This window comes from Gambusia affinis, linkage group LG18 (genome assembly GCF_019740435.1).
Source record: "Gambusia affinis linkage group LG18, SWU_Gaff_1.0, whole genome shotgun sequence".
NCBI lineage: Eukaryota > Metazoa > Chordata > Actinopteri > Cyprinodontiformes > Poeciliidae > Gambusia > Gambusia affinis.
The window spans coordinates 8,651,949-8,667,569 of NC_057885.1; the positions used below are offsets into that span (position 1 = coordinate 8,651,949).

The 15,621-nt window shown below is 41.3% G+C and overlaps 1 protein-coding gene and 1 long non-coding RNA gene across 3 annotated transcripts in view; one reads left to right on the plus strand and one right to left on the minus strand.

Moving 5' to 3' along the window:
- The first annotated feature begins 4,632 nt into the window (after positions 1 to 4,632).
- Positions 4,633 to 15,621, plus strand: part of arhgap36 (Rho GTPase activating protein 36) — a 61,190-nt gene continuing 50,201 nt past the window's right edge. The window contains exon 1 of one of the 2 annotated variants that reach the window (XM_044097683.1): positions 4,633 to 4,881. In XM_044097683.1, the coding sequence (XP_043953618.1) occupies positions 4,864 to 4,881 (18 nt within the window). In that variant the 5' untranslated portion in view covers positions 4,633 to 4,863. Of the gene's footprint in view, positions 4,882 to 6,284; positions 6,531 to 15,621 lie in introns of those variants that run through there. The other variant, XM_044097686.1, reaches the window with a different exon arrangement.
- LOC122820342 lies at positions 12,723 to 15,251 on the minus strand. Its single transcript, XR_006368770.1, has 3 exons — positions 14,779 to 15,251; positions 14,505 to 14,672; positions 12,723 to 13,949 (listed from the first exon to the last, which is right to left on the minus strand). It is a non-coding gene; the product is annotated as an uncharacterized LOC122820342 (long non-coding RNA).

The following is a 15,621-nucleotide window of genomic DNA, read 5'->3' on the forward strand; positions in this document are numbered from 1 at the left end:
TTTAAAAAAATGTATTTAAAGGAATATTCCATGTGCGTATTGAATATCCTGTTTCCTGGTCCCATCCGATGGTGTAATGTGTAGCTGCAAAATGGCGTCTCACACAAATGCTCCTCTCTGCAGCTATCCAATGCCAATGTGATGACAAATGTTATTATATCATTATAAATAAATTATTTTTCTTGCCTAAGCTCTCGATGTTGCAGGTTGTGCTTTTTGTCTTGAAGGAGTTAAAAGAATTTTTTTAGTTACAGTCTCAAACTTCAATGCATCTTAGTAGGATTTTATGTGGCAGAGAAACACAAAGTGGTAAAGAGGAAGGAAACTGCCTTAATTCTTATTTCCCCAAGAGGCACCGTAAGTCACAATGCCCCATAAGACGACGATAAAAAGAAGCAAAACATTTAATCTGTTTGATTGGAGCTGAAAAAAAAAAAAGCAGCAGACTGTGTGCGCTCAGTTTTAAGTGGGGTCAAACAAGGAGTGGATTATGTCGTAACGTTGTGTTGACTGAAGCTTCTCGAGAGCAAGCGCTGCAGCCGCTTTGTTGTTATCGACGCCTCGTTCCCTCCTGGATCCGCTAATCAAAGATTCACCGTCTGTAGAGCAGGTTTGTGGTGGGTCGTTCCTCCTTTGATGTGTGAAAGACAGGACGGTCCCAGCCTGGGAGACTGGGGGGGGAAAGCGCGTCTGAGTTTGTGTCTGTGTTTGTCTTCAGAACATGAAAGCTGCTGGAAGTCCAGGGAGAGTTGGTTGTTGTTTGAGCACTTACGAGGCCTGCTCGGCTAATTAGCCGTCCTTAACTTGTGTTGCGCAGCGCAGTTTATGAGGAATGTGTTTTCCAAATGGAGTTTGGGTGATTTGAGATCATACTGTGAGATCATCTAGCCTCTTTGGCTAACTCTGACACGTTCTGTGACCTGCTTTGTCCCTTTTGAAACAAATAAACAATAAGAGTCTGAAGTTGAGCTCAAGACGCAGAGGTGGGCAGAGCAATCCAAAATTTTGATAAGATCAATACCAAGTCTGTATCTTTATGGGGTCCATGCTAGCATAGTAAGCATAGTTATCAATATTTTTGTTTCAAATTCCATCTTCAAATATTATTTTATTTTTGCATTGCGGTCTCTCAACTTGATTTTCTCTCATATTATAGTTTTTTCGCACTTTATTAAGAAAAAAAAAGTACACCAATCATGTTATGTTTTTAAAGTAGAATCAAAAGTTTTGTAGATAAACTTTGAATTATTTATTCACACTTAGGACAGAATTTTCACAATGGTAAAAAACCCAAAAAGGTCAGAAGTTTGATATATCAACATAAACAGCGTCAGTATTGGTATCAATATTGGTATCGGGGATATGGACCCTGTGTTTACTCAGTATTGTATTGGATCAATCAATATGCCGTCTCACCTCCATCAAGAAGCTTTGATGTCTCCAGATCAGTCTGTTGGATTTCAACATACTTGGAAGCTCTTCAATTTTCTTGCGGTCTCTAGTGACCTCAAGTGGCCGACTTATAGCAGTGCAGGATGATCAAAAGCTGTAAAATGGATTGACAGACAAATGGATGGACAAATGTTCTCTCTATGCATGGATGGGTTCTCCAACTTCCTCCCACAGTTCAAATCATGACTGCTAATCTAAACTACCCATTGGTGTTGACAATGGTGTATGCAAGGTTGTCTGTCTTCTGTTTTTCTGTGAAGAAGTAGCAACCTGTCCAATGACAACTAGAGATAGACACCAGCCCCCCTAATGCCTCCTGGTAAGTGGGCATTCATGGCTCAGAGTAATGGATAGGTAAGTGTACATCAAAATAATCCAAGCAACAGAAAGTCGCTGCTTTCTTTTACGAGAGGTTCCACTTCTCCTGACATTCTCTGTAAGCTCAGAGTTTTGAAGGTGTTAGCTTAGCAGTGAAAGACCATATCTATGGAGAAAAGATCCAGAATGACCATATAGTGGCTGAAAGAGTTGCATAACAAAGCTCTGACATGGAACATTTCTTAAACACACTTCATTCAGAGGCAAATAGTAATCATCGCAAAAAATGTCTTCTTCCCCAATCCTGAATTCCTCCCAGAATGCCTTAAGAAAGTTCTAATGTCTACCTGGATGTTTCCCTGTTACACTCTGATTTACCTATTTTCTGGCAATTGTGGCCTTTATTTGACAGTAATCTGAAAGAAAGTGGGCGGAGAGAAGCACATGTGGCAAAGCAACTGAAGACGGGAGTCCAACTCGGAACCGCGATGAGATCTGTAGCCTCTGTATACGGCCGTCAGTTCTCACCACTACGCCACACGACACCTCCTGATTTACTTTCTAGTTTCGTAATCTCCGCTTTCAATTGTTTCATCTGCAGCTATCCTGTTGGGGTAATCTGGCAGCGCTCCATTTTAAATGTGTCCGGTTCTGGTCAGGCAAGTGTGAGTGGACACGCTTGTGGATGACTCCTCACACCTGACGCTAAAATCCCAACAGATTTCTGTTCAGATCTTCTCTACATACAGTTTAACAAGCTAAAATTGTTAACAACCCTACATGTAGGGTTGTTAAACCCTACATGATTCACAAGTAGGGTTTGAGAAACATACCTCCACTGAGGACGATGTCCGTGGCCAATAAAACAAATGTACATTCAGGCAGAAATGCCCGACTAACCAACTGAGAGTAATTGAGGCTGCGTCAGACCGGAAATAGGTCTGCCGAGTTGCGTAACGCAGAAGCCTGCGGGGTTGACGAACAATGAGATCAGTTGAGTGTGTAGTGCAACCAAGTGACAACTTCACAATAAAACGCTAGAGTTTTATTATAGAGCTGTGTCTGCGGCTGCTGTGTACTGAAAGACTCTTAAATACAGACACACACACACACATACATAAGTACATTCTAGAGTTAGCTGTCTTTGTGAAGACACTCAAAGTACCTTGCGGCAGGATTGAAGCTTATTGAACATTTTAGCAGAAAAAATTTTGTGATAGACCGAGACAATTCAAAGATTTCTCTCTCTCTCTCTCTCTTTTTTTTTTTTTTTTACAAAACATCTGATAAGTGCAGCATGAATTAGTATTTGACCCCCTAGAGCTAGTTTCTACAATCACATTTTGGTACAATTACAGCTATAAGTGTCTTAGGGCGTGTTTCTGGTTTTGCACATCTAGAGACTGAAATGTCTACAACATTACTCAAACTCAGCCAGACTGCACAGAGGACATCAGTAAATTTTGATGCCCCACATCTTGTCAGAGATCCATAACTGAATTTAGGTCTTTACTTTGACTGGACCCTTCCAAGACACGAATACGTTATGGTCTAAATCAGCGTTTCTCAGCTCGGGTCTTCTGGATTCATTCCAGGATTATCTTCTATTCACTTCCATCCATCTTCCAGTCAACCACCAGATTCTCTTTCCTCTGCTTAAGAAAAGACTCTCCACAGCAGAACACCGCCAGCAGAGTTTAGATCCAACCATCAAGCAAAATCATTTGCTTGATGGTTGGGCTTCTTCTGTGGCGCGTTTTAATAAGCCTACAATTCATCCAGCACAGAGACAAACAATTATGGTCTAAATAGAGTATAAAGTAAGGTGCAGAAGTTCCTTTGACTGTGCACGGTGCTCCGCTCCTATCAATCACACGTCCCAGATGAGCTGCACTTGACTCACCCTACTGTTACAACAAGCGACAAGATGGAGCCGGAAAACGTTAAACAAAAGCTAAAAAGAACTTGCACTGGTTACTCAAATTGTGCTCTGAAAAGAAAAGCGGTAAAAGCTTAACTAAAAATAATATGTTGAATTGATGAGGCCCTCACAAATTCCTAAACATACAGCACAGAATTTTAATGAGGGGAAGCAGCGTCAAGGCGCGAAATGCAAATATGGATAAAAGCTAAAACGCAACCTATTAAAATAAAACGAATAATGCTATTTCCACGCAACCAGAACTTTAAGTCTCCAAAGTTGGGCCGTCTCCTTGGATCATATTGATTTTGCACATACAGGAGGATAAACTAATTAATCAAACACCCATAGCTGTTCCCTTTACCGCGGCGTCACCCTGTGGTACCTCTCCATCTATTCCCATAGAGAGTGTTAGAATAACACACTCACACGCAGAGGGAGGGAAAGACGCTTTCATCAGGGCCAAACTACCAAGCTGCATACTTCCTGTTTCTGACAACTCAGAGCGTGCCATGCTATCTACGTCCTACATACACACACACACACACACACTTACACACACAGCCGCTAACGCAGGAAGAGCTGACAGCAATCTGAAGTCAGCACCGAGAGAAACAGAGGGAGACAGTTGTGCAGCAGCTTGTGAGGCTTCACTAATTATTCCCTCAAGTTGAATAATAGGGGAAATAAAAACCTGACATGGTTACAGAGTTAGGGTGAAGAGAATGAAAATTAAATAAACGGAGGGAAGGAGAAGAACTGACTTTAACCTGAGGAGCAAAGGGACAGGAAAAAATAAATATATATATATTTATATATGTATATATTGGAGGAAACACAGCTAAAAGAGCAAATGGGAGGGGCTGGGGGCTGGAGTCATGTGGAGAGGAGGAGGGAAAGAAAAAAATGAGATGGGGAGGAGTGACATCAAGTGCAGGAGGGAAGAGAGAAACTGCAGCTAGTTCAGCATCGTGACGGAAAAGCAGAAGAAGAGGGAGAAGGACTAACAGAAGAGGGGGTTGCTTTTCCTCATCAGCACCTGATTTATACACCTGAACCACACACACACACACGCACACATACACGGACTAATGATACTGCTGGATGGACCTGCCGCATTCACCTCCACTCTTCCAGCTGTGGACATATGAGACTCACCCCTGTGGACAGACATGCAGTTCTTCTATGTGGTAAGAGAAATCTGCTATTTTTGTGTTAGATGTCAGAATGCATCACAGGGATTCTGAAAAAGAAACAATTTCCAGGGTGTTACAAACTAAATAATTGAAAAATACATAAAAAGATTTTTTATTTCAAAAACCCTCAGGGTGAAAAGTTGAAACACGAGCTGTTAACGTATATTATAAGATAGTCATAACTTTTAAACCTTCTTTAACTATAAAGACTGCACAGCTTTGGTTTGCATTAATCATCGTCCGTCGGAAAACTAGAAGCACATTGTGAAAGCTAAACGTGTGTGAGGGGAAAATAAACAAACAAACAAAGAAGAAGAAGCCAGACGTACGTTAAAAAATTGTGGAAGACACGTTTGAGAAGAGCAGGTTGGAGTTCGCAAAACGTCTTCTTAACCCACAAAAATGAGAAGTGATTCATCTTTATATGTACTTGAGTGCATTATTTTTTAACTTGTGATTCTGCTCCACTTCCTCTGATGCGTAAAAACCCCTACATCAGCTGTTTAGACCTTTGACGTGTGGCGCTGTACTCACCCGGAGGTCTGCTGAAGCTCGCTGTGATGTGAGGAAACTCGGCTCATCTTCAGCTGCCGCTTGTTTTATCGAAAGGAAACGCTGGAGTGGCAGCGGTCGCTTAAAGGTCGCATGTGTCTTCAACTTGTCCATGAATCTTAATGGAATCGTCATCTTCTGCCCTTCTCCCCGCTCCAGCTTTTACGTAACATTTTAGTGTCTTGACTGGCTCAGTGTTTGTCCGACTGCGATAAACACCTGCCGGCCCCCGCGCCGCCTGATTTACGGCATTTGAGTCTGGCGGATGGATACATATGCTGGAGCATTTTGTAAATAAAATACCGAATATTCCCCTCCGAGGAGAAGGCGGCGAACAAACCCGGACCTGCGAGCTGTTGCAGACATTTTCAAGTTGCTCCTTGTCTGAAAGAAAATGCAAAATGTTGTAGTGTGTTAAAAAAAAAATCTTTAGCTTTGGCCTGGAGAATAATAATTACGTCGCCAATAATATTAACGTATTTACATTACCCAAATTTCCCATATTCTCCAATCCAAAACTTGACAGGTATAGTGTTGACGGAAGGTGGGGTGCAACATTACACAGCAATGTTTGATAATATCTATCAAACTAGCTGCTTGTTGGTATTATTGTTGCTTCACTTTCATTTCCTACTTTAAAAAGTGCCTTAAACGCATCTGAGCTGCTCCTCCTTATGAACTGCTGTTCAAATTCTGTTACTCCTTCGTCAGAAATATCGTAGTTGGCGTGACTGACAGATTTATCAGCCAATCAAAATTGACATAAAATAACGGTTCGTTCCACAGGCCTACCTGTAAGTAAAGAGCTCCCGTCGTTGTAGTGAACTTGGTATTTACAAAATGGCAGCCGCATCCAGTTCAACTAAGGTTGACCTAGTTATAGATTTTGCAAAATTGTGTTTTTCAAGGCGGTCTTTCACGGGTAAAAAAGAAATCATTAAAAATGGAAAACCCATACCAAACCTGGATTCACTCAGACAGACCAGTAAGAACTTTGTAAGGCATTTTAAAGACTGTATCTATGAACGCTTCGAGAGGCTAACAGCTAGCACTGAGCACAACAACCTGTGGATTTTATTTACAAGTAATGGGTGAGTGTTGCTTTTCTGTTACCTTCTCATACAAACTTTACTTTGTAAAGGCTGCAGACCTCTTTTAGAGATTGCCACATTGAGCTAGGTGAAATCAACACAGTTAACAGGTTTTCTGCAAAAGTCCAGAAAACCTGACTGTTAGATTAATTGCCCTTAGGCATCCCTTGTGTGTGTGACTGGTTGTTAGTCCCGTGCGTCTTTTTGACTGCCGACCTGTCCACAGCGGACCCTGCCTGTTGCCAGATGACAGCTAGAGATAGACATCAGCTTGTGCCAGATGCCGAGATAAGTGTAGATGAAAAGAAACGGTATGTGTGAAGTTTGCATGTCCTCTCCATGCATGTGTGGGGTTTTCCCTCATGTACTCTGGTTACATCCCACTGTAAAAACATGATCAAAATTATGACAGCCACACCTGTTGAACAGACTCACCATTCATTGCCCAAGGCTGTGGAGAGTCTGAATCCAGTTGGCTTTTTCTCCGGGCTAATGTGGTTTTGTTCAGTTTGGCTCACTGTAGACATCTCTGGCATTTACCCTGGAAGTAAATCCGGTGAAATGCCTCTCCAGCGTGGTAGTTCAGGAGAGGAAATAAAGAACTATTGGCCACGCTTGGTATTTTCAGCAGTATTTCAAAACGTCTGATCCGTTTTGACAAACTGGGGAACCAAACACGGACTGAACGGCAACCTCAATCAAACCGAATCCCCAGCTTGATAAAATGTCAAAATGTCATGTCTGTTGTAGGAAGGTTTTAAACACTTTTAGATATAAATACGTCTTATGTTAATCTACACAATATGTGAGCATTGTGTAAAAGGAAAAAAGTGAGCCTTTTTTTTTTAGAAATACTTTTTTTCTCTTGAATATAATTGTAATAATAAATTTTTCACTTAAATACTAATTTAAGTACAAATTTATTGAGTTTGGTTCATTCTTAGAGCCATTTCAACATGTCTGCCTTAGTTTCATGTGATGTTCACTTGCCTTTCCCATATTTAAAAGTGGCTAAGGAAAATGGATCTTAATTAAACAATTCTAAAAATATAAATGAATGAATAAATAAGAACTTTCACTGGTTGAGGAAAAAACCTTAATAGAAATCGTTCCTCCCCAAAAATCTGTTGATGGCGCCAACACATTAATCTATATTTCCCAACATAGATTTGTGTTCAGCTTTGAATAAATGTCCTCAGTTAAAAGATCAGATTTTTCTAAGCTGTCCTAAGAGTGAGAATGTTATTTCAGTAAACTATACATTTATTTTACATTTATTACACTTTGTTCTTGCAAGGGATACAAAAAAAGCAGGTGATAAAAAAATATTACAGTGGAAAAATCTGGAAAACGTAAATAAAAATAAAAAGATCATTGCCAAGTAAACCCTTTGAAAATTAATTTTGGTATATCAGACCATCAAGCAATAAACAGGGTTAACAATGCCGTCTCTGTATCTCTGTGTTGCTTCCACTCCTTTTTAACAACACTTTGAAAGCACTTGGAAGTGGACTAAACCAGCACAGTTGTTCAAAGCAAAACAGCTTTCTATTTTCTGCTTCATATAAGAAGGTCCAGATGGTCGTCCTCCTGCTTGGCCCAGGAGACTCGTTCTCCTTTAGCCAGTCTAACACATTAAGCATGTGCAGACAGTTCCTGCACTTTATCTGCAGTTGCTGTTCACACTTGCAGCTTGTAGTTGTTGGGATGGCTGTAACTATAAAGTCCGGAAATGCAAGGGAAGTGGTGCGTGTCGGCATCTGCTTGTAGTGGGCAGAACGGTAAAATAACGGAGGAGTGATGAGGGGAGAAGGAGGCTTGGTGGGGACCGTTCTCATGCCGATGACAACGTATAATTTAATCTAATATATTACGGATGAGGGAATGGAAGGCAACATTAACAGGAAAGCAGAATCTTGTCAGGTGGATGGATCCTCAAAGTATTTTTTTCCCTGGAAGAAAATTTGCAATAACTTCTTTAAAAATTCCCCCTGAGGGATCTTCCAGGGATTTTACTCGAGAGATGTATATGGGGAACCCCTAGAGACAGGCAGAATGAATCTTGTATATATATATAGTATATCTAGTAGAACCCTGCAAGTGTGGTGAGGCATCTGACTCGGAAGAGGTTCTGTCAGTGCTGTCATATGTGAGCTGAAGTCTCCATCAATTGGACTTGATGGTTGAACTGGAGAAGATCTGCGGAATACCTCCAAACTTCTTGTTCTCTTCAAAGTTTTTGCCTTGTGGCAGGTAACATTTGAAACAGAGCAAAGCTGCCACTCCGTCTGGTCTACGGTTGGGCATCTCTGCACTTGAACTCTGTTGGACTGTGTCCTGATGCCTTTCTTTCAGAACCAACACTAACATCTTCAGCAGTTTGAGCTACAGTAGCTCGAACCTTGCTGGCCACCCATCTCTCATCAGTGAGGCATGGCCAGTGTGGGTTCACCACTATAACTTCCTTGGACCAACTTGATGGACACTGACTATTGTGGACTGGGAAGAGCTGAGGTTTTGGAGATGATCCAACCACGTCATGTATCCAGCACAACTTTGCTCTAAATCTGGACTCATCTTGTGGCTCATGAAGAATCAGGTCAATGAAAAGTTTCCCCCTTCACCCCATGAGCAGCTGTTTTTCCTCAGGGTCTTTATTGTCTAGTCTCCATCATCTGCCTTTGGGAGCTATTGGTGAGCACTCAGGCACTCCATCATTTCTTTTAACAAAATCAGTGCTCTAACGCTCCAGCAATTGACAGTATTGTTTCCTATGGACAAAGATGCACTAAATTTTGTAAATGCATTGAATGGGTAGGCTTCACCTGAAGAAAACACTCGTTCAGAACAATCGATCGTCTTTAAACAGCAGCAATTATCTGTGCTCCTAATACTAAGTGTGGTTTTCCAGAGATTTCCTGAACTCATGCTGAGCTTTGCACCGCAGAATTGTGACTGGTTTTAATGTTCTTTTACACAAAGATCCCAAGAATCCATTCCTGGCTCCGTATCCACTTAGCATTCTCGCAGGTTTTTTCATATCATGTAGAAAAAAACCAGACATTCCTGCTTAGAAAATGTTTGTTCTTTTTGATCCATGATTGTTTATTTTTTAATCCAACTTCGAAATAAATACTCATCATCTTTGCATTGCAAATTGGCTAGCTAAACGTTGTCCCTCCATAAATAAACTACTGAATGTCTTGTGCAGTGTTACTTGTAAACTTTTTTTTCCCAGCTGAAATTACTGCTTAGAGCCAGTTGACAGTTTTCACAGCAGGAGGAGAATTTGCGGTCTAGGAAAGTTTGGACATGACTTTACTACCACTTCGATATTTACTCTCCACGAGACAGGCAGGAGTTCAAAATTTTGTGCTGTAGCACAAAGGGCACAGAAAAAAGTTTAAGATGCTCTAAGTTGGCAGCCGCTGTAGATTTATGAAATGTGTGTAATGATGCAGAAGACTGCCCTGCCATCTGCGCTGGAGCCCCGCTTGGCCTCGACTTACACAATCAACTGCAGCTAAATCTTAAACTTTGTTGGCGCTCCATTCACTTTCCCTCTCGCCTTCTCCTTCCTCTCCAGCATTATCAGACAGCTGCATCGCTTTATTCCCAGATAATATTTCTGCTTCGGCCCATCTGTCATCGGGTTTCCGTCTCCGTCTGCTCGGGGTGTTTTAGAGTCCGCCGCCTCGCTTTGCCCTGCTTTGGCGCAGCCTGCAGGACCCAGTCGTATTTCACGCTTGTCTTTTTTTTTTTCTTTGATTTGTGAGCGAGTCTCCGGCACGTTGATGTCTACCAGTAGATCCCGTTTAAGTAGGTGGGGATTTGCCCAACGTGAGTGATGGCGTTGCCGTCCCCCGGGTGTTCTTCACTTGGCACTCGCTGGTGAAAGCAACAAAGGGAGTTTTTGTTAGATTTGACTCAGGTTTTACAATTGATCTGCTGAAGATGGAAAGGCTTTCTTACCTCTTCAGAAGTCATAGTTGGAGATGAATTTTACTGAAGGGAATTCGATTACAGTTTCAAGTGAGGCTTGAAGCCTCATTGGGCCTCACTCCGGAGCTCACGTCAGATATTGAGTGTCTATTAACGGGACCACCCTGCACTCTACTAAGGTGGTCCTCATGGAGGAATAACCTTCAAGACAAGGAGTTTGTCTGGTGCTCAACAGTAAAACAAATTTGGCTGCTTTTTTAGTTTCTTAGCCTCTAGTTCTTGAAACAGACCTGTCAAAGACCAGTGCTTAGTCCATTGGAAAAGCTTTGGGAAGATTTTACAGGGTTGCTGTTTGCTAGCAGAACTAATCCATCATTAAGCAGCTGATGGAGTTATGCCTAGAGGCTTGATGTGCCAAAACAGACACGCCTAAAAAAAAAAATAAAATAAAAAAAAGCTTCTGCTAGCAAAAACCACAGAAAAAAAGCTAATTGAAAAAAAAAGTAAGCATAAATCTGTTTAACTGCTTAAACTATGTGCTGCGTGGTAAAGACCAGGTTAGCACACATCCTCAGTGGAGCCCTAAGGAGACTTCTTCACTATAATGTCTGATCGACGGCGACAGGATCTTTTTTTATGGTGTTTTGTGACTGGTTTTAATGTTCTTTTACACAAAGATCCCAAGAATCCATTCCTGGCTTCGTATCCAGGAATGGATCACAACCTTCTCATTGTGTGCAGTATTGCACTGAACCTTCCTGTTTAAGGTTCAGGAAAAACAATTGAAATACCTGAAAAGGCCCAGAACAAATTAAAAAAATGTCATTTGTAAATGGTCAATTTCAATTATGGAAATCATTTCTATGGCTTTGGAACTTCAACAAACTACAGAGTATAGTCTTTATCTACAAATGGAGAAAGCACTTCCAATGGTGAGACTGCCCTGACGAAATTACTCTGAGAGGAGTAAAAGACGACAAAGCTTTTTGCACGTTGCAACCGACACGCAGTTTTCCAAATCCAGCTAGCATGGCTCCGACCAGTTAGACTAGTTGAAGTAATTACTCATATATTCTTTGTCTTACATCCACTTTTTTATCATTTGAAACATTCAAGTGTGACAACAACAAAAAATAAAACAACAACAGTAAACAAAGAAACCTTTTGTGTTGAAATGCATCTCATGAAGGCAGATGAAAATGAACCTCGGTTGGTGTGAGAGACATAAAACAAACCCGCTGCTGCTTCATGCTTTCAGTGACTCATGCGTCGGCTATCTGATCCTGGTCTCAGCTTGTTTTAAATAAATTAATGAATGTCACTCTGGTCTTCTTCAGAGAAATCTTTTAATATATATATATATATATAAAAAAAACTAAAAAGTTTCTGTACTTTCACAGATCAAACATTTGTTAAACTTTAGCATAAAATGTGAGTTAGTTTTGTTTCCCGCTCGGTTCGTTCGGCTGACTGGAAGAAACAGAGCTGGTGATTGTGCTTTAACCTTCTCATTGTGTGCAGCATTGCACTGGGTGCCTTCAGGGTGTCTTCATAAACAATCTAATCTCTCATCAGCCTGCTTGCAGTTACATAACCCAAATAAGACGGGTCACTTCCAGCCCCTGGCTCAGTCTTCCCCAATCATCCTGTTGATCATTTATTGCCGTTGACTCTCGTGGCAATAAATGAGGACTTTTCGATCAGTGTTACTTCACACAGCGCAGCGTCAACACACCGCCATTTCCACTGGCACGCGTTTAATAGGTGACGATTAATGGAGCGAGTTTGTTCTTTGGAGAAAACTCGGACTGGAATGTTTTGATGCAGAGTTAATTTATTTTATGCCAAACAACATCTGGTTGTACTTTTCGACCGAAACCTGATATCAGTCCCAAATGGGGGGAAAACTATGTGACGGGTCTCCTCTCTAAATCATATCAAGGCTGTGCTTTATTTTCTTGGAGGATGTTGAGGAAAGTGTGTAGCACGCATTAAATTTAAACCCACTGGATTTTCTTTAAGACATATAAAAAAAAAATTACAGTATTTTTTTCATTTGTTGTAGTATAAACTGTTGGTTATTTTTAACTGTTTGGGCCGTCTGGTCAGACTCAAAGATGCAGAACAAATGAGTAAAACTTCTCAGCATAGGTGAAAGCAGACTTGCCCTGTGAACCCTAACTTCACTCTACACCCTAACACAGGGGTGCCCAAAGTCGGTCCTCGAGGGCCGGCATCCTGCATGTTTTAGTATCCCCCATCATTTTTGTGTTCATGTAACTGGTGCAGGAATGCTTTTTTTTTTCTTCTTCTTCTTTTTTTTTTTTATGTCTGACCAACATTTTCTGTGTAACTTTGTTTTCATTATCCTACTATAAAAACCCTCAGAACAAACCATATCCATTTATCTGGCATATCGGGTCCTAGAACGTAACCAAACAGTCAATGAATTGAAGAGGTAATGAATCAATGCACTCTAACAAGGTTCTTGGGGATTTTGGAGGTGAAATTGCCCCACAGGCTCATGGAACCTCCTCCATACCTCAGCATCGGGGTTGAGCAGATTTCCTAATTGGGCTGCATAATATGACGTAACATGAAATTGTGCAATTTTGGTTCAGAATTGCAATTCAGTTAACCCACATTTTACACTTTTTCTCTATCGTTGCAGTGACGCCGCTGCTCCATTTTAAGATGGATAGATAGATTTTGTCTTAGTTGCAGAATGTCTTCACTCAGTTAATGTCAGCAATCTCATGTTCTGGTGTGTGTGTGTCTCTCTGTCCTGTTAAGAGTTATGACAGGAAAACCACACAATTCCCAATACTCAAGCATGTTTTGTTTCCATAATCTGGGAGCAGGAAAGAATCGACTGGAAACAATCCTCTTCTGTTTTCCCTCCTGCTTTTCTACCTTTGAAAAATGAAGTGAAAGCAAAAAAAAAAGTAGAGAAAAAACAACAACCTCCTTCTTTGTCTGCATCCAACATGACAGGTTATCGGTTTTCAAGTCCGTCCACATGTTCCCGTCTTTGTATGAAAGTGTGCGTTTGTCAAATACGGCGGCACTCTGTGTTCTGACATGTGATGGATCTTCGGCTGGTCAACCGCAACCTCAAGCATCTGGTTGACTCGCGGGCCCCTGGTGCCGCTGGAGGATCACTCCGCGCCTCCGCTCATGCGGCAGAGTGTCTCTGCTCCTGCGTCTCGCTGTCGTACAGCCCGCTCTGCTTTACCAGGAGACAATAAATCCTTTAGGATGAAGCGAGAAAGCCGAGGGATTCAGGAGGTTTTTACGGACATGAGCTCACGTCTGTTGGTAATTTGTCAGTGTATGGTGGGAACAGGTTTAAACGGTATTCCGACGTTTGTTCATCACCGCTTGGCAGCTGCTGTTGTCTACAAAAAGCCATAGATCATACAAGAAAATGGATGAAAGAGACGCAGAAACACTGGTCGAGTAGAACATCTCTGGCTTCTGGAAATTCAGAAAACATATGTCAGTCATTAGTATTATTACAACTATGATCCTTCTGTAACCCTTTTGTATTTTTGTAGAGATATTGTGTGCCCTCTTGAAAGTACTAACGCCATTTTTTTTTTGCCACTTTATGTTACAAAGCAAATCCAGATGTTAAAGCCTTAATCAGCTCCCTCTAAATTCAACAATCAGTTCACAATAAAAGCCAATGACGTTCAGGACGAATTTCATGTGTCCCGTTGATTGAAGAGGATTTGGAGTGAAACACAATTGTGTTTATGAAGTCCCACAGTTGATCGCATCACAGCAGAAACCAAGCAATAAAGAGAACAGATTGTGTCAAAGCCTAAATTGGGGGAAATGCTGAGTGTCCCAACATGTTCTGAGGTCTCCGTTATTTAGAAATGGAAGACGTTTGGTACCGACAGAGTCTTGTTTAGATCTCTTTGTCCAACCAAAGAACAGTCAGGGAAGAAGGCCCAGATCCCAAACCCAGACGATGTATACGGTATAGCACTTTAGACTGAGGACTGAGGATACGTTGGGACCTACCAGAGTGAGCTTTGGTTGAAAGGTGGTTCGGGTCCCGTCTTTGTATGAATGTGTGCGTTTGTCAAATACGGCGGCAGTCTGTGTTCTGACATGTGATGGATCTTCGGCTGGTCAACTGCAACCTCAAGCATCCGGTATAGCAAAAATCCAAGCCTGAGTTTTTAACGCCTTTGTTTAGAAGACGGTGGGTTGAAAAAAGGTCACAAAATTAAACACAAAAAAGACTACCGTCGATGGCATTTAGAGGGTTGGATTTTCTGCCTTGAATAGTTACCTTGGTTACTCTGCCACGCGAAGTGAAGCCAAAGGATGGATGAGTTTTCCGACTCTCAGCGTCTTGCCAAGACTATGAACCTTTCAGTCCAAACCAAAATAAATGACACCCTCTAAGACTGAAGGGTTTTGAGAATTTTCAGAAAAACTGGCACTTTTTTCGACATGTATGCACACATTTGTACTTGGGCCATTTCACCATGGTGTGTTTGTGATTTTGATAGGCCAAAGCTGGCTTAGTTACCCAGCAATTTAAAGACGTGAAATACTACTTCTGTTTTGTTGCTGTTCCTTGGTACAAGTAGGAACAACAAAAATGATTTTAAAAAATGCACTTCATTTTATCTCCTCTAGTACATTGTGTATTTTCCTTAGCTGTAGGAGGAACAAATGTAACTTACAATTTCACTTCTTCTGTGAATTTCAAGGAAAACCTCCCCACTGTCCTAGAAAAAAAGATTAGAATACTTTAGCTTAGTAAAAGCTGTTTTTTTGGCATTCAAACCTCCCCACTGTTTTCTATTTTCAAAAAAGCACACATGCCTTTCAAATGAACAATATTTACTATGGCAGCATCTGTTTAGATTGCGCCTCATGCCGCTTCTATTTATAACGTTGAGCAGCTTCAGCGGGTTAAGAAGATTTCCTCGTACATTGGGCCTTCCAAGTTGATGTTTTCTGCTCATAAATCCGCTTCTTGCCGTTGTCTTGGTCTTGTTATACAAGACGTGGGCAAACTGTCAAATGTGAGTAGTTAATGGGGCTGGATCATTCCAGGAATGAAGAGTCCGATGCAGATTTGGTTTTGGATAAACAATAAATAATATTGTTTATTTACGTTTAA